This window comes from Phascolarctos cinereus, unplaced genomic scaffold (assembly GCF_003287225.1).
Source record: "Phascolarctos cinereus isolate Bilbo 61053 unplaced genomic scaffold, phaCin_HiC Scaffold_726;HRSCAF=1367, whole genome shotgun sequence".
Taxonomy (NCBI): domain Eukaryota; kingdom Metazoa; phylum Chordata; class Mammalia; order Diprotodontia; family Phascolarctidae; genus Phascolarctos; species Phascolarctos cinereus.
In genome coordinates this window covers 282167732-282187159 of record NW_027556098.1, presented here as the reverse complement: position 1 = coordinate 282187159, position 19428 = coordinate 282167732, and the positions used below count along the sequence as shown (strand labels likewise).

General features: G+C 39.4%; 1 protein-coding gene across 1 annotated transcript; it reads left to right on the top strand.

Moving 5' to 3' along the window:
- Positions 1 to 522: 522 nt before the first annotated feature.
- On the top strand, positions 523 to 19061 carry LOC110218179 (uncharacterized). Its single transcript, XM_021000747.2, has 5 exons — positions 523 to 990; positions 1760 to 1995; positions 5548 to 5674; positions 6802 to 6870; positions 13674 to 19061. The coding sequence occupies exons 2-5, from the start codon at positions 1963 to 1965 to the stop codon at positions 15140 to 15142; spliced, it is 1698 nt and encodes a 565-aa protein (XP_020856406.1). The 5' UTR covers positions 523 to 990; positions 1760 to 1962; the 3' UTR covers positions 15143 to 19061.
- Positions 19062 to 19428: the final 367 nt, after the last annotated feature.

The following is a 19428-nucleotide window of genomic DNA, read 5'->3' as shown; positions in this document are numbered from 1 at the left end:
TATCTAACTCCAGAGAAAACTGATAACTAGAAGCATGAATATACATACATATACACACACACACACACACACACACACACACATATATATATATATACACATACATATATGTATATGTATGTGTATGTGTGTATATATATATATATACTTACACATATTTGTGTCCAATAATAGCCATATCTAGGGCGGGTATGGAAAAAGTTACATGTTAACTTTATTAAATACTTAAAAGGAATAGCAAGTTGTACATAATAGATTTGCAGTTTCATGTGCAATCATTTTTTTTTTCTATTCTACTCTGCTATGGAAAAGCTTGTTTTATTTTAAAGTTCAGAATAAAAAAAAAACAAAAAACAAAAAACAAAAAGCGGACCACCACCCAGGCCGGCTTTTGAGACCCCCCCGAGCACCTGGCCACGCCCAGCCTGTTTCTTTTCTCACACCCTTTGGGAGTGCAGGGAAAAAGAGAATATTTTTCGGTCCCCAAAACTTGATTCATAGTGAATAAAAAGCCGGAATTGCAGACACAGGCGTACCCCCAACTCCTTTGCTTTTCAAACGGAAACCCTCGAGACCAGCACCTTCCCCCTTTTCCCTAAATTGGACGCGCATAGACGCGGCCCCCTCTTGGACCAACATTGCCCTTCTAGGTCTCTGGGAAGTGGGGAGGAAGAGGGTGCAGCCCGGGCCTCGAGGAGGGGGCGGGGCAAGTCAGCGGGATTGGGGTCGGGGGAGGAGGAGGAGGGACTGGGCCAGGGCTCAGGCTGGCGAGGCACGGGGCGGGGCGGCCCGCGGAGCAGAGAGGAAGGGCTGGACCGCCCCAGCCCGGGGACAGGAGGCAGCCCGGAGACCTCTGGGAAACAGGAAGTCGAGAGGGTGGCGCGCCTGGGCTGTCTGCACCTCTCCACTACAATTCCTAAGAGTCTGACCCGCTTGGCTCGTTAGCTGGACCAGGTTGTTTCCCGTGCAGCATCCTGCTCACAGCACCAAGTGAATGGATAATTAATTCATGAGATGAAGGAAGGGGTGGGGAGGGGGCAGGCGCACCTGGTTCTTTGGGACTACACGGGAAAGACTATGATTGGCAGCGGGAAACAGCTGGCAATAACGTTTAATTGGCAGCGGGAGACGAGCATGGAAAAGTGGGGAGGGGTACGGAGGCAGAAGGCTTGGCTCGAGCTGGGGGTGGAGGATGGGATGGTGACAGGAGAGGATGGGAAGGGGAAAAGGCAGAAAGCATCACTCGCATCACGAGGGATTGGAGCAGGGGCACTAGGCAGCTGTGGACCCTGTGGTGGGGTCGGGGGGAGCTTGAAGTCTCCTTTTTATAGTGTTTTGGGGAGATACCACCTTGTGGCTAGTGGACATGGACATATTCAAATCATCCCAAAGTTATGAGCCCCTCTTGATATCCTGCTGCTCTGGAGGGGGGCAGGTCCTGACAGAATCTGGAACTGACATATCAAAGTACCAGAACCTGGAAAAGCAGCATATAGAGAGAGAGAGACTGAGAGAGAAAGAGAGGGAGAGACAGAGAGAGAGAAAGAGAGGCAGAGAAAGAGACAGAGAGATAGAGACTCAGAGGCCGTTGAGGCTCTGACTGGAGTTATGTCATTTGAGATCCCAAGCCCCTTCTACCTCTTAGGTCTCTATAGGAGGATAGGGTTGTGGAGCCGGGTAGAAATGAAGGAGTAAGAGAGGGTTGGGACCATCTTCCTTTCCAAGCCTGACCCTACCTGCTGCCTCCTTCTTTCTGTAGGTTGGAGTCTGTCCTCTGAGGGCAGGGCCAGGGACTTTGTAGCTCCTGTGCAACATCACTCTCCATAAATCTCAGTTGGCCAGCCTTCCACTTAAGAAGAGAAAGGAACAAAGTTTCCCCCCCTGGGATCCTTCTCCCTGCCCAGTTCTCAGTCTGCAGAGGACCAAGGCCTGTACCAAGCAGGGAGCCCAGAGCCAGAGGGAATGGCACCTGGGAGCCACAGACCCCCATCCCAGGTAAGTGCAGTCCATCCACTGACATGGCCAACATCAACCAATAAGGCCATTTCTATAGACAAAGAGGATTGTCTTTGAAGCTGGCAATCTCTCTTACCTATGAAATTGAATACAGTAGTAACAACACTGTCCTTTTCTCTTTGTCAGTGATTTGAACTGATTTATGGCACTTTGGCATTTTGAGCTTTAACTCCTCTCCCCATGCCCAAATTGCTGCTCTCCTGTGTTTGTTTTTTAAGTTCTCCCTTATTATAATTGACTGACAAGGAAAACCACCTCACTCTTTAGTTTCTATTCCATATGGATCTTGTCTTTGCTCTCTTCATGCATGCCAACACCCCTGCCCCCCTACAGAGAACTCTTCCCCCCCTTCTCTTTATTTCTTTTGGCCAAGCTCTCCCTTTTAGCTATTGAAGGTCAAGGACACCCCTTCACACTTGAGTCTTGTCTGAGCAAGCCTGGAGCTGAGCCCTGGAGGCTTCCCCAGCTCTTCCTTTGCTGTCAGCAAAGCAGACATTGTCCTCTTGGTGCTGTTCATTTCCTTCAGCCTGGATCACACAAGTCTTCCCAGGTCTCTCTGAATTTCCCCGCTTTAACATTTCTTAGGTCTAGTCTGCAAGCATGTAGAAAGGGCAAGGGCACTGTGCTAAACAACTGGTAATACAAAAGAAGGAAAAACCAGTCCCTGCCCTCAAGGAGCTCACAGTCTAATGGGGAAAACAACATGTGCAAACAAGATCTATACAACACAGAAGGGAGGTATTCTCAGAGGGAAGGGTTTAACAGTTTCAGAGACAGGGAAAAGATTTTTTCAGAAGGTGAAATTTTAGCTAAGACTTAAAGGAAGCCAGGAGGCCTGGTTTGAGGATAGAGAACGTTCCAAGCAAGAGAGACAGCTATTAGAAAGGCACAGAGTCAGAATATAGAGGGTATTGGTCATGGATCAGTCAGAATGATGGGGTGTGGCCCAAGCCAAGGTCTTGCCCCAAAGGGAATCTGGCTCCCATTTGTCTACAGGCTCCAGCCCCTCATCTTCCTTTGAAAGCCTTAGCCTACCTTTTAATCTTATTCAGATACGCCTTTGCCCCTCCTCCTAAAAAAGAATCTGGCTCCCATTTTAGGTTCCTTATCGACTCCCCTTGTCTACTCCCCTTATTCCCTTTGAAAGCCCTAGCTCCCCTTTTTGATCTCATTCAGATGCCTTTCAGTTCCTTCATTATCTATTCCCATTGTCTGTTCAATCTCTTAGACATTCCAATCGGAATTTTCACCCTTTTCCCAGACCATTTTCCCAGACCCTTCCCTGGTCACCCAGAGTCACTTTAGTATATAAGATCTACCCTGGCCCCCATTCAGATACTGAGAATCTCAGGCCTAAAAGGCTGAGCCTTTCTCATGCCTGCTAGTCCTTATGGGCGTCACCTGGCCCATTCGATTTATCACAAATAAACTTTTCCTCTGGCTGGAAGATTTGAGTTGAGTTCATTCAGGCAGTATGAGGGGGAGGAAGAGTAAGGTGTAAGAAGACTGGAAAGAGGGTCAGGTTAGTTACATGCACTGACCATGTACATTATAGGCACATTATAAATAGTATCTCATTTGATCCTGTTGCAAGAATTATCAGGGTCCTTGCTAGTGACAGCCAGAGTAAGGCAGCACAGGATGCAGCCAGACAATTACACTGCACTTTTTTTTATCCATTCAAGAGTGTGACCCACATCATCAGTAAGAGATGGACATAAATGCCCTTCAGTTCCATAGATGTCACACACCCGTGTATATATGTATATCTGCATATCTATATCTGTCTGTATTTCTATCTATCTAATCTATCTTTCTATCTGTCTATCTATGTATCTGTCTGTCTCTCTGTTTCTAAGCTACTGGCTATGCAGAGAGTTTTGGGTGAGATCAGGTAGGGCCCTTCTGCAGGAAAAGATACATGGGTAGCTAGGTTGCACAGTGGATAGAGCACTGGCCCTGGAGTCAGGAGGACCTGAGTTCAAATTCGGCCTTAGGCACATAACACTAGCTGTGTGACTCTGGGCAAGTCACTTAACCCCAATTGCAAAAAAAAAAAAAAGATGAATTTTTTAAAAAAGATGCTTAAAGTGTTAAAAAGGCCTTCAGCAGAGTATTTGCACAAGAAAGAAAACTATATCTTCTTTATGAGTCAGTTATTTAATTAGCATTTGCTAAGCTACTACCACTTGCCTTATTAGATTAAGGATTAAGAGGAGAGAATGAGTTCAGTGAACTATTCTAGTCCTACAGGTTTTCTTTTGTCATCAGTCAAAGCATTTTTTAAAAATGCTAGAAAGATAAAAGAAGAACTTTGTGAAGGATATGTGTTGAAATTATGGTACAAGTTTTAAAAAGTTACCTGGTTTTTGGACAGCAGTCTAGACATCCTTGAAGGATAGCTTGGTGGTGTAAAGATGTTAGGCCTAATATCCTGTGTCCCCAAAGGTCAGTTTTTCCCTGAAGCAAGATTAGTGGTTAGCAGGAGAGCTGGATTTTTAAATTTAACACATTATAGACCAGCTGAATCTCTGAACTAAGTTCAGAGACAAAGAACCATGACTTAAGCAGTTACAACAGAAGGAGAAGAAAATGAAATAGTAGAGCATTACATATCAAGTGCATTGGCCAAATACATGTTCTGTGTATAGCAGGGTGGGAAAGTAGATGACTCCTCCGAAGTATCAAGGTATTTTCAGATCTAGCCAAGCTCTACTATGTGATGTCATTCATCAGCTTATGTCTTAACTCATTCTCTTGACTCTTGTTCTCCAGTGTTCTAGATTCTAGAGGTACCATTAGATTATCTTTTTCTCATAAAGAACTTGACAATGTCTTTCTCATGAATTAGATCCATTCCCAACCCCACTTAATAAAGTATTACACAAGATGTTTTGTCTCTGACCCATACCCAAAGACTCTTCAAGCCTTCAGTAGAACAATAGATATCTCTTCTTCACTTGGATGGAAACAATTTCATATACCACTCAGTTCAGTCCAGACTGTGATTAATATCTCTTAAGTATATTCTCTAGATAAGATGTTATTTCTGACTTTTAGGAAATTAACTAGATTATTCCTTTTTTTCTCTCTCTCTTCAGTGATCATAGGAAATGTTTTAGCACCACAAAACAAGTACTTATTGCTTCTTACAAACTCTTATGGAACTATATCACTTATGACAGTTCTGATGAGGAAGAAATTTCATATCACCTTGTTTTTCTCCCCCAGAGATCTTTGTATTTCACTGATTGGAGACATAACTTCTCTGACTCCATAGGGAATAGCATTTCATAGTTATACATTATTAAAACTTTATTCCAATTGAAAATATAAAATACTTTTCTAAATATTCCATTGGGCTTTTCATGACTATGGTTTCAAGTGTTGGCTCTGACACTCATGAAGAGTATGACCTTTGGGCCATTCCCTTCTCTGTGATTCAGTTTTCTTTTGTAAATTGATGAGCATTGGACTAGATAAATTCTGAAGTGTTTCAACTCTTAAGTCCTATGGGTTTTGACGTTTTAGGAGGTGGTGACATTCAAAGACGTGGCTGTGGACTTCTCCCCAGAGGAGTGGGGTCTATTGGACTGTTCTCAGAAAGAGCTGTACAAGGATGTCATGGTAGAAAATGCTCAGAACTTACTCTCCCTGGGTAAGGACCATTTCCTCTGGCAACTCTAAATCTGCCATCAAAAAGAGTGTCTTCATTGCCTCCCTAGTGTGCAGAGTTTCAGGCATTTATCAATTCTTAGAAAGGCCAAAGTGCTAGTTTCCTGTGTCCAAGCGACAAGATCCTCCTGCTGACTGGTTTTCCTGTGAAAGATCTTTGCATTGTGTTATAGGGAGCTAGGAGTTTCCTTTGTTGTGCCTGAAGATGTCTCCTTCTGGTTCTAGGCAGCTTCAGGTCAAGAATCAAACCAATGGTACTGAATCTCTGACTTGGAATGAATCTCAGGCATTATGCAGTTTAACTTCTACCTGGAAGTGCATTTTGTCTGCAAATGTCTAAAAACTGATCTGATCATGCAGCTTTCACTTGAAGATGGGCAATGAAAGGAACCCCCTTCCTCCCCATCCTTCTTCTTTGGGAAGGGTTTTGTCTTTGGAATGTTCTTTTTTGTTAATAAGGATAATAAGGAAAAATTTGTAGCCCACTGCTCATGGTATTACTCTTAGAGCACATAGCAACTGTGTCCCTGTTCTTCTTTCATACATTCCCCAAATTCTGGTATAGATGCAAAGAAAGAAAGGGAAGGGAATAAGTATTTATATATAATACTATGAGCCAGACACTGTGCTAAGGGCTTTCTTTATCATATTATCTCATTTGATTCTTACAAAAACCTTTTGGTTTTGTACTATTATACCCATTTTATAGTTGAGAAAACTGAGGCAAACAGAGATTTAAGTGACTTGTCCATGGGCACAGAGCTACTAAGTGTCTGAGGCCAGATTTGAACTCAGGTCTTCCTGACTCCAGTGCTCTCTCCTCTGCACTATCAGCTGCCTCTAATTTCTAGAAAATGGAAGCTATGGAATGAGGCAATCTTTCTATGAAGGAAGTAGACAAAATTGGAATTTTCTGATTCCAGATTGGTTGCATGAACCTCCCCTCCCCACCTCATCCCCAAGGCTCCTAGCAATATCCACCCTGGAAACTATCTTTGAGTAGTCCTTAGAACCACTTTGAGATCCTTGCTTGTATTACTCCTTTCCCTAATGAGGATTAGATTACAAATTTCTCTCCATCCTCATCCTTAACTTATTCCCCATGCCCAGGGCTTCCAGTTCCCAGAGAATATTTGATCTCCCATTTTGAGCAAGAAGGCCTGAGGAACTCCTGTTCAGGTGAGTGAGGTGAAAACTGGTATATCTGGGCTATTATCACAAGAGTCTTCTTCATGTTGGAGTAAAGGGTGTGCTAGACTTTGGGGTATAAGAATTCTTTTTCAGACAATTTTTAGCAGTGGGATCCTGGTCAGGTCATTCTACCCCTCTGTCTCAGTTTCCTCACATGTAAAAGGAGGGGGTTAAATTCCATGAACTTTTAGTTCCCTTCTAGTAATAAATCAGTGATCCTAGAAAAAGTCTTTGCTGGGAACTTTGGGTCTTGGAACTCTTCTGCAACTATCTCAAAAGGGCTGAGGCTGTCTAATATGATTCTTTCTTAGCCCTTCTTAGGTCAACAGGTATTTATTAAGTGCCTACTATGTGTCAGGCCACATGCTAAGCACTGGGAATATAGACATAGAAGGGATATCCCCTGCTCTCAATGAGCCCACAGACTAGTGGGAAAGACAACATGGACACAACTGTGTAAAACCTGCTACCTATGGGATAAGGGAGGCAGGCACTAAGGTAAGGAGGACTGAAAAAGGCTTACTGTTGAAGGTGGGATTTTACCTTGTATTTCAGAGAAGCCAGAAGGGAGCATTCTAGGCATGAGGGCCAGCCATGGAAAACTCATGGAATTGGGAGATGGCATGTCCTGTTCATGGAACAGAAGGAAGCCTGTACTCCACTGGATTATACAATATGTGGAGTAGGAGTGAAGTGAAAGAAGACTGGAAGATAGGAGCAGATGATGAAGTACTTGAGCAGCTCAGCGGAGGATTTTATCTTTTATCTTGGTGATAGGGAGCCACTGGAGTTTTTTGAGTAGGGAGTGATATGGTTAGGCAGGAGCTGTAGGAAGATGAATTTGACAGCTGGTTGGAAGATTGAGTGGAGTGGGGAGAGATGTGAGGTACCCAACTAGTCAGTTCTTGCAGTGTCTTAGGTGTGAGGTTATTGATCCCGAACCAAGAAAGGAGTGATGTTGGGAGAGAAGGGGATGTATTTGAGAGAGGTTACAAAAGTGTAATCAACGGGACTTTGCAGTAGATTAAATGTAGGGGGCAGGAATGTGTGAGAGAAAATGAGGAGTGAATGACATGTAGGTTATGAGCCTAGATGTTGGGAAGAGTTATGCCCTAGATAGTAATAGGAAAGAAAGAAAATGGGAGCAGTGGGGAAAAGATAACAAGTTTAGCTTTGGATATATTATGAAGAGTACCAGGAGAGTGTATTATCCCAAAACCTTAGAGGGAAGAGAAGAGAGTGTCAAGAAAAAGTGGTTGATTGACAATTATCAGAGACTGCAAAAAGGGCAAGAAGAATGAGGATTAAGAAAAGACTTTTTGTCTTAGGAACTGGGAGATCACTGGTAAGTTCGGAAAGAGGTGTTGCAGTTGAACAATGAAATTGGGAGCTAGACTGCAGAGAGTTTTGAAGAAGTTAAGAGGAAAGCAAGTGGCAACACCAATTGTAGATGGCCGTCTCCAGCTATTTAGCCATGAAAAGAGTTGTAAGATATAGGACAACATATCTTGGGAAGAAAGGGATCAAGTGAGTTGGGTTTTTTTAATGGATCTGGGAGAGATGCTTTTTTTGTTTGTGGAACTAGGTCAGGAGCCAGTAGACAGAGAAATATTCAGAAGCAGTGGGAAAGTATCATATTGGGAATATTCTGGGGGGAAAGATTGGATGGAGTAGGAATATTTATGTATGTAGATGAGTTTGCTTTGGCAAGCAGGAGGGCCCCCTCCTCACATGAGACTGGGGTGAAGAAGGAAAAGAATGTATCAGATATATGTGAAATGAGGAGGAGATAAGGTAGCTCTAGGTAAATGTCCCATTTTTTCAATGAAATAATGAGGCCATGTTCTGATTAGAGAGTATAGGGGGGAGCAAATGATGCGGGGAGGTTAAGAAAACATGAAAAGATTTGGAAGAACTCTGTGTTGAGTTGGCAGAGGATTTCCTTGCCATAGTGAGGGCCCAGCTGAGAGTATGTAACCTACATTTGTTCTGGACGTAGTCTGCCTGATTCTGTGATTTCTCCATCTCCAATCATCAGTATGTGAATAGAAGTGAAGGCCACTGTCTTAGTTGGAAATCAATCAAGTGTAAGTCATCAACCTTATTATTTTCCTGGTTTCTGTGGCCCAATCTTTGACCCATTCTTAGAGAATCATTGGCTAGATTCATGAGGTGACCACCACCCTAAGGTTAGGCAGAGGCTCCTGGGTATTCCATAGCAGGAGAGTGTTCAGGAGGCTAGAAGCCATTGTTATCTTTTGTACTCAGTCTGGTCAGGTCTTGTCAGGGTTAGAATTGTATTAAGATAACTATTTATAAGTGAAAAGGTACAAGAAAGAGAAACAAGCCATACATTTGACAACTAGGAGAGAGACCAGAATCCAGGTATTGAGGTAGAGGTTAGGGCCTAATATGAGTTCTAGGTCCAGTCAGTTAGTCAATAAACATTAAGTGCCTACTATGTTCTAGGCTTTAGGCTAATAAGCCCTGGGGTTACAGTGAAAGGCAGAAGACAGTTCCTTCTGTCAAAGAGTTCAAAATCTACTATACAAACTTGAAGATGGTTTGAGAATAACAGACTGAAATTCACTCTTAGCTGATGCAGGAAATGGAGAGTGTTTTGGTATGGAAATACATGAAGTTCAACAGACACAACTATGAATATAAGGAGAGAGGAGAATGAAGTTTCATGAAGGAGAGAATAGTCAGAGTGGAAAGAATCAAAACGAAAATGACAATAATAGCTAACAATTATATTGTACCTACTCTGTGCCAAGAGCTTTAGAAATATTATCTCATGTGATCCTCACAACAACCCTGGGAAGCAGGTGCTATTTATTTCCCTCATTTTACAGATAAACTGAGGCAAAGAAGTAGTGTGATTTTCCAAGTATCATGCAGCTAGTAAGTTTCTGAGACTGAATTTGAACTCAGGTCTGCCTGACTCTTGCCCCATTGCTCTATCAGTTAGGCCACCCAGCTGCCTCATGTGGTGGAAAATAAATTTCTACCCTAAAGAATGCTTCCAACAAGAGAAATTAAAAGATAAGAGCCTCTTAAGATAGAGTTACAACCAGTCATCTGGGACTGGGATCAAAGGAAGACAAGGTCGGGTGACTGGTGGGGATCATGCAATTTCAATTATAGATGACCAGTGTTGATCCTATTCCCTTCCCCCACCTACTTTTTTCCTTCAAAAACTGGAGACAAGGGCAAATAATAAAGATGATATGAAGATATGGAGAAAAGATAATTCATTTTCATAAATAGATGCAAATGATAAAAACTGAGGATGATAGCAGAATGCGTTAGAAAGGAGAACCCAACATGTTGTGTATAAGAAACCCTTGACATACTCACACCACTTTAAAATGAAGGAATGTTATTTTGTAATACAGTTTGGAATTATGCCCCCAAAGTCATTTAACTATATATCCTTTGATTCAGTGATAACTGCAAATAGATCTATAAACTAAAGAGATCAAAGAAAGAGGGAAAAGGCACATTGGCTCTACAAAAAATTATAGATGCAGTTTCTTTTTGTTACAAAAAAATTGAAACAAAGGTAATTACCATATATTGGTAAATAACTGAGGAATTAGAATAAGAATAGGATATAGAATAGGACCTTATTGTTCCGTAAGAACTGTTGAAAGGCACTGTTTCAGAGAAACCTGGGAAGAGTCCTCTGAACTGATTTAGAGAGCAGTGAGCAGAAGAACCAGGAGAATAGTTTGTACTTTAACAAAACTGATCAATGCAAAGAACAGCCATGACTCCAGAACAGAGTAATGTCTTCTAAAATTTTTTGTTCTTAGAATCGTTTTCAACAACCATTACAAAAAGTGTTATGATCCCCACCCATCGTTTAATCTAATACTCAGAATATTCTTTTGTATGTATGCATTAAGTACTTGCAATAGTGATACTGATCATTTTACCTCCCAAGTTCCAAATTAGTACTTATATTAAACTCTAATATTATAAAACATAAAAATGTATTATCCTTCTAATTTTAAAAACTAAACATAAAATTAGAAATTCATAAAATTAAATAAGTATTACATAATTATAAAACTTTCATGTTGGGCTTTCTTTAAGAATTATTTTTATAATATAATAACAATAACAATTAAAGCTAACACTTACATATGACTAAATACATGCCAGCATTGATGTCAGGAATGCAAACAACAGATCGGGGACCAACTAGGATTTCTTGAGGTTGCCAGCAGGGAGTCTGATCCAAAGAGACAGAGACTCTGTGAATCAACAGTATACAAGGTTTATGCAGGTTTTAGGGAGTGAAGAACAGGATAGGAGGATGGGGGAAAAGTTGATTGGTCAAGGTCTTTGTTGCTGGGGCTAGAGGGTGATCTGGTGCAATAAATCTTGTATCTAGTTTCAGGGTTTGGGGTTTCTGCATAATAGAATATGGGGGCTCTCTGCTGTTTCTGAGAACAGATTGCAAAACAAGATTATCGTGTCACATCCTATTTTGGGTTACTTGCATTGCAAGCACTTATGGGAGAGTAAAGACACATATGTGTGAACAAAATGGAGTGATTCTCAAAAGGGAGGAGTTCTGGATCCTTACCAGGCACTGTGGTAAACTTTTTACAATAATTAGATCTTTTGATTCTCTTAACAGCCCTGAGAAGTAGGGTGCTATCATGATCCCCATTTTACCTTTGAGGAAACTGAGGCAAACAGAGGTTAAGTGACTTGCCCAGGGTCACACAGCTAATAAGTGTCTGAAGTCAAGACTTGAACTCAAGTCTTTTTCAGTTCAGGCCCATCTCTGTACCTGCTGTGCCACCAATTATATTTTGATTTATAACTAGAATACAGTGGAAACGTGCATGTGTATGAGGTAGGAAATGGGAGGAGAATTTTATAAGCTTTCTTGGTGAGAGATGGAAATTCATTTTTTTGTTAATAGTTTCCTAACCTGTCAACAAAGGAATCATGAGTTACAATATACAAGATCTGTAGTGACTTAATGTATTTTGTTAATTGGCTAATGACAAGTAGTGTATTAATTGATAAATGCACTTAAAAGTCAATTGTGTACATTGCTTTGGTTTTCTCATTTTAAAAAATGATATATATATGTACATATATATGTACATATATATGTGTGTGTGTGTGTGTGTGTGTGTGTGTGTATATATATATGTATATATAAATTAAAAAAGAGAAGATCTCTTTAACTGACTTTTTCTACCATGGAACATTGGCTACATTCTCACAGAAACTGCTGAGGGACTGACCCAGATAGTCAAACAGTTCCTTTGAAAATCAACCTCACAGTAGAATAGTGATGTTAAGAGGAAGATAAGGTCAAATAAAAAAAAATAACCTTAGCACTTCAACAAGAGGCAATATAATGTTTATCGTCTACACAGAATGTTCGTGATGATCCATGATTTTTTAAAGATGACTTGTAATGTGCATGCCTGATGATCATGGATCATGATCAAGGAGTTTGCCATCTGATCTGCAGGAACAAAAATATTTGTAACATCTTCATCTAGTGATTACATCACTGATGAAATGTGATTACAAGGTAAGGAAGGAAGTACTCTGGTACAATGACAAAAAGCAGATGAGGGTCTTTTCCTGCCTGTGACCATCCATTGGGAATTAATTTTCACATGAATGTCCAGAGTGTCTGAGGGTTTGGAAACAATTTGATAGGTTGAGAAAATGAAGAAATATGTTGCACATAGTCAGAAGCAATCAGTCACAGTTTGCTGCATTCACTGCATGAACACCAAAAGCCCTGTATGCTTGATCATGATGTTTGGAAATCACAGCAGAAAAGGACTGATTATGCTTCAAATATTCACATACTTGTTTTCCCAGAGGAAAAATGCATTAATAACAAAATTGCACCATTATTTATTATTTAAGATACCATGAAAGAATTTTTAGCTCAAACTCTTTGGACCATCATCACCAACTCCCAAAGTATTCTTAGTCCCCTAAATGGGAAGTGTTGTTGGAGGACTAATAGGGAAGCATGCTATCTACTTCCTGGCAGAACAATGGTGATTTCAAGGTCCAGTATGAGAAATAATATTTTTGGACGTGGGAAATGCATAGTTTTTTATTGTGTTTATTATAAGGATTTTAGGTTTTAGTTTTGTTTTTTTTTATTAAGTGAACAGTAGTATTCAAAGGTAAAAATTTTAAAATAAAAAGATAATGGCTGTCCTCACAAAGTGATGGTCCAGAACAGAAGCTAATATGCTTCAGGTGAATAAAAAAAACAAACCAACCAGGCTTAGCACTTATGATGGGATCTCATCTATACCAACAACAATAACAAAAATTTAAAAGGGATCACCAGGGCAATTTCACATGGTTGAATCTGTCCATATAAGTTTTAAAGCTTTTGTTTTTGACTGGGGAAATTGAGTGTCATTCAGTTTTTGTTGTTGTTGTCATTTCAAACTCTTGGTGCCTCATTTTTTTTTATTTGTTTGTTTTTTGGCAAAGATGCTGGAGTGGTTTGCCATTTCCATCTCCAGCTCATTTTCCAGAAGAGGAACTGAGGCAAATAGGGCTAAGTGACTTGTCCAGGGTCACACAGCTAGTAAATGTCTAAGGCTGGATTTGAATTCAGGTTCTCCTGACTCCAGAGTCAGCATTCTATCCACTCTGCCACGTAGTTGCCCATCATTCAATTTATTTTTTTGTGAACAGAAGGAAGACAATATATTTATAACATATGTGTATGTATGTTTGTATGTGTGTATGTATGTATGTTTGCTTGCTTTCTTCAGATTCAGAGACCAGGTTTGATGTGAAGGAGTCAACTGCAAAGCTGAAAATGACCTCATGGAATGACTATTCTCAATATAGTCAGTACAGGGCTGGTCATGCTGACCATCAGAGAATCCACACTGGAGAGAAACCTTATGAATGTAGTCAGTGTGGAAAGGCTTTCACCAACACATCACATCTTTTTAGGCATCAGAGAATGCACAGTGTAGTGAAACGTTATGAATGTGATCAGTGTGGAAAGGTTTTCAGATGCCTCTCCACTCTTTGTAAACATCAGATAATCCACAGAGGAGGAAAACCATATGAATGTGATCAGTGTGGAAAGGCTTTCTCACAGAGGGTCCGTCTTGCTGTACATGAGAGAATCCACACTGGAGAGAAACCTTATGAATGTAATCAATGTGAAAAGACTTTCACAAGGAGCTCCAGCCTTGCTCGACATCAGAGAATCCATACTGGAGAGAAACTTTATGAATGTAATCAATGTGGAAAGACTTTCACAAGGAGCTCCAGCCTTGCTCGACATCAGAGAATCCATACTGGAGAGAAACTTTATGAATGTAATCAATGTGGAAAGACTTTCACAAGCAGCTCTGGTCTTGTTGGACATCAGAGAATCCACACTGGGGAGAAACCTTATGAATGTAATCAGTGTGGAAAGGCTTTTGCACACAGGTCCAATCTTGCTGTACATGAGAGAATCCACACTGGAGAGAAACCTTATGAATGTAATCACTGTGGAAAGGCTTTCAGATGCCTCTCCACTCTTTGTAAACATCAGATAATCCACAGTGGAGAGAAACCTTATGAATGTAATCAGTGTGGAAAGACTTTTAGAATGAGCTTTTATCTTGCTGCACATCAGAGAATCCATACTGGACAGAAACCTTATGAATGTAATCAGTGTGGCATGGCTTTCTCACAGAGGGCCTATCTTGCTGTACATGAGAGAATCCACACTGGAGAGAAACCTTATGAATGTAATCAGTGTGGAAAGGCTTTTGCACAAAGGCCCAATCTTGCTGTACATGAGAGAATCCACACTGGAGAGAAACCTTATGAATGTAATCAATGTGGAAAGGCTTTCAGATGCCTCTCCACTCTTTGTAAACATCAGATAATCCACAGCGGAGAGAAACCTTATGAATGTAATCAGTGTGGCATGGCTTTCTCACAGAGGGCCCATCTTGCTGTACATGAGAGAATTCACACTGGAGAGAAACCTTATGAATGTAATCAATGTGGAAAGGCTTTCAGATGCCGCTCCACTCTTTGTAAACATCAGATAATCCACAGTGGAGAGAAACCTTATGAATGTAATCAGTGTGGAAAGGCTTTCTCACAGAGGGTCCATCTTGCTGTACATGAGAGACTCCACACCGGAGAGAAACCTTATGAATGTCACAAATGTGGTAAAGCTTTTACCCACCAGACTTCCCGTTACTTACATCAGAGAATCCACACTTGAGAGAAATCTTATGAGTGTCTAGAATGTGATAAAGATTTTAATATACATCCTTCCCTTACTGAACATCAGGGAATCAATATGAGGGGGAAAACCTCATTAATATAATATATGTGGAAAAGCATTCAGGCTAAAGTCATCTCTTATTTCCCATCAGTGAATTCACATGAGATAGAAATCATATTCTTCTTACAAATGTGCAAAGGCATTCAAATGGACTACAGAGCTTGTTAGACGTCAGAAATTTTATCTTGTGAATAAGCCCTATGTGTACTCAGTGTGGGAAGGCCTTCAGCCAGAGATGATCTCTTACTTTGTATCAGAGGATTAATAGTGCATAGAAGACATATGAATGTGTTCAATGAGGATCTGCCTTTTGCTGGAAGATGTAGGTCACTAGACATCACAATATTCACACTGGAAAGAAGCTATAATAGCAAGGATTGTGGGAAGGCTTCACCAGGAGCTTATACTTTTGTGTATATTGGAAAAATCTTGCTGGAGATAAAATTTATGGATCTAATTAAGGTGGGAAGACCAGTTCTTACAGCACAGATCTCATTAAACATTGCATATTTTATACTGCACATAAACTCCTAAGAACAGATAGAATTTTTTCCTGAAATCCTGAGGTTTCTCCTTACTCCATAATATTTCATGGCATTCTGATAATATTTTTTTTAGCCATTCCCTACTTGATTGATACTTTTCTTTTCATGGTGTTATTTGGCACAAAAAGTCCTGGTATAAATATTTTTGTATCTATTGGTCATTCATTTTTGTAATGATTTCTTTAGGTTGTGGGGTGGCATAATGGATAGAGGGCTATCCCTGAATCCCAAGACCTGAGTTCAAATTCTGTCTCTCTTGCTTACTTGCTGTGGACCCTTGACAAATCACTTACCCTGTTCCTCCCTGAGTTTCCCCATATGTACCTACCTAGTAATAGTACCTACCTCCAAGGGTCCATGAGAAAATCAAAGGAGACAATTTTTAAAAATTAATTTATTTTGATTTATCAACAATCACTTCGATATGCTTTTGAGTTTAAAATTTTTCTCTCCCTTCCTCCCCACCACCCTCCTTAAGATGGCACACAATCTGATTATAGACTATATATATATATACATTCTTATTAAACACATTTTCAGATTAGTGATGTTGTAAGTAAAAATTAGAACAAATAGGAGGAACCACCAGAAAGAGGAAACAAAACTCAACAGAAGAGAAAAAATAGCAAATAGTATGCTTCAATCTGCATTAAAATTCCATAGTTCTTTCTTTAGATGTGGATAGCATTTTCTATCATGAGGCAAAGGAGACAATTTTTATAAAGTCCTTTGCAAACATTAAATCACCATGTAAATGTAAGCTATTATGATTTTTTCCCCCTAGGAGCCTAAGTTTTATAGAAAAGTCAGTGGTCTCAAAGGTTGTTACAGTAAAAATTAAGGCAAATTGAGGCACACATTTTCAAGCATGATCAATTTATTAATTAGGATGATAGTAATCAAGAAATTGGGTCAGTGTACTTTCTTGAGTTGAAGCCTGAGAAGGTCCTTTATAAACAGTTATAGAGATGACAAAGCAAAATCTTGAGCCACATAGGTGTATCTTCTTCTGATTGGCTATTGATGACATAGAATTGAGATTACATCATTTAGACCTCCCATTTTGAAACTCCTTAACCACAGCCAAGACATGTGATACAAGACAAAGGTTCTTAGGTGATGGCATTAGTCTTCAGGCAATGGGATTAGTCTGTAGGAGATGGGAGTTAATAATTCTGTTAACAACAGCTATAAGAAGAACGTTAAATGAGAAATTCATAGCTTACTTGAAACATAAGAGAATTTAAAATTTTCCTTCTGACCTCTGTAATTCATGAAGATCTGAGTTGTAAAATGAGTCCTTCAGGTTAAAGATTTAACATTTACCAAAGTAGATATGTAAGCAAAGGTTAAGAGTGCTTTTCTAAATTAGCATTGACTCCATTATCATTTAACTATTTAAGACTGGCATTCTTTTTTTTTATTCTTTCTTTCAGATTTAACCCTCATAAAGGGAAAAACTTCAGTTTCTTTGCTTATAACTGCCCTGTGATGTAAGTTAGCAAATTGTTATGTTGACATATTTAAGAAATTCAAATAACAACTGAGAAATAAAAAACTAAACATTTTAAAATATCACAGAAGGCAGAACTCTAAAACTTTTTAAAATTAAGTACTAAAAAAAACCAAACCCCAAAACAAAACAGAAAATGCTTGGCCTGTGCAGAGGGTGATCAATATAATTTTATTTATAAAGTCCCAAACCCAGTGTTTAGAAGTTATTATTAGAACATGCTCAAGGCCTGTATATCCCATTAGAAACATTTACATTTGACATATATAATAATCTGCTCTCATTGCTTTCTCAAAATTTTCCACTTCAGCTAATTTTCCCTTTAGATGGATGAGATGTTTTAGGGATCTAATTCTGAACGTGGATACGTAGTTATCAGTACATTTGTAAGTAGATTACTCTTATTTCTTGGTTCATTGGCTACACAAATGGACTTGAATAAAAGATGCTTATTCAACTGTAACAAATGACGAAAGACTTGGGATGGCGCGCACACACACACACACATATACACTAAGGTCTTTATCTCAAATTGTATACAGAGAACAGTGTAGCAGTGTATATCTCAAAATGATCAGTCTGTATGTAAATTGCACTTCAGGACATGCTCTACACACAGATGTTAATTGCAAATAAATCCAAGTAAAATTGGATTTCCCTTTGAGGTAACACAAGGTAGTTCATAAGTTACTCTCCCCTAAGATAACTGATTGCATGGAAATTCTTTTCGTTATAACCAAACAAAAGATGTTTCTGATTTTAACCTTACTAATTCATAGAATTATATCTTTTTCCCACAAACTTCTTCATCTATGTGTAATTATTCCCATATCATGCTAAAATATTTCAGGGGCCTTGGATCCTTTCATATAGTAGTGCAATGATGCTGGAGTATTGTAACAACAAAATTCATTGTATTAAAGCTACGGTTTTACATGCCCTGGTTAGAGAGATTTAGTATGAAAGGAAGAAGCAAGGACATGATTATGACATTAGAACTGGTCCTTCTGACCTAAGCCTAATGGCACAGAATAGATAAAGCATCCTTATTTCTGTTTGATTTAGGGTGAGAATTGTATTTACCATTTAAAACAGCCAGTCATAAAGTAAAGTTCCATATCATTCACAGGGCATCATAGCCAGGCTTAAAATTACCCAGGTAGGAAATATGCTTGTTTGGAAAGGAAATAACACAATGGGGAAACTAAATCAAGAGGATTCTACCTTAGTCTGTGCCAAGAACATCCCCCTCAACCTTTCCCAGATACAGACATTCTCCTTTAGTAGCCCTCAGGCTGGACTTCCTTGAGCAGCTAGTAGCATTTTCCTTGAATGGTGGATTACTGACTGATCACTTAGCAATTATACCTAAATTCAAAACTCAGAACAATGCAAGGTTACAGTCCCATGAGATTTCACCTCAAATAGCAAAGTTTCACTAATTGTAATTTAAGGCTAGATACAATTATTATTCCTCTCATGTTGTTGCAATAAGTTTTCCGGTCATTTTTCAGTTATGTACTACTCTTCATGACCCATTTTTGGTATTTTCTTGGCAAAGATACTGGAGTGGTTTGCCATTTCCTTCTCCAGTGCAATACAAGTTTAACAGACCTTTCAGAAAAATTCACTCAACATCCTTTTCTTCTTCTCTTTCTTCTTCCCCAGTTTAAATTCATCCTTGTGTAAAAAAGTAAATCATTAGAAATCAAGAAAATAATTACATTCTTCAATTCCACATAGATAGTGAATATATGATTGACCATCCCCTTAAAACATTAGCCAGAAAAACACTGGATCTTCAGACTAACAGATATCCATCTCTTAGGGTATTATATATATATATATATATATATATATATATATATATATATATATATATATATTATCCCTACAGCACAATTAAATCTTTAAGACTGGAGTCTGTTAAGACTAATTTGCCTCATGATATAACTTTAGTATATACTATTTCAGGCAAAACTTCATAATTTTCATAATTAAAAAATTATCACATAAATCACTCATCCTATAAATAGACTTGTAATTCCCACCCCCTTTGTCAAGGAGTGTTTGTAATGGAAGAGGAGATCCCATTTTCTTAGTAAATCAAATCACAAGTTATTTCACGGAGTTGCCCGTATGGTCCCAAGAAACTTGGCAGATTT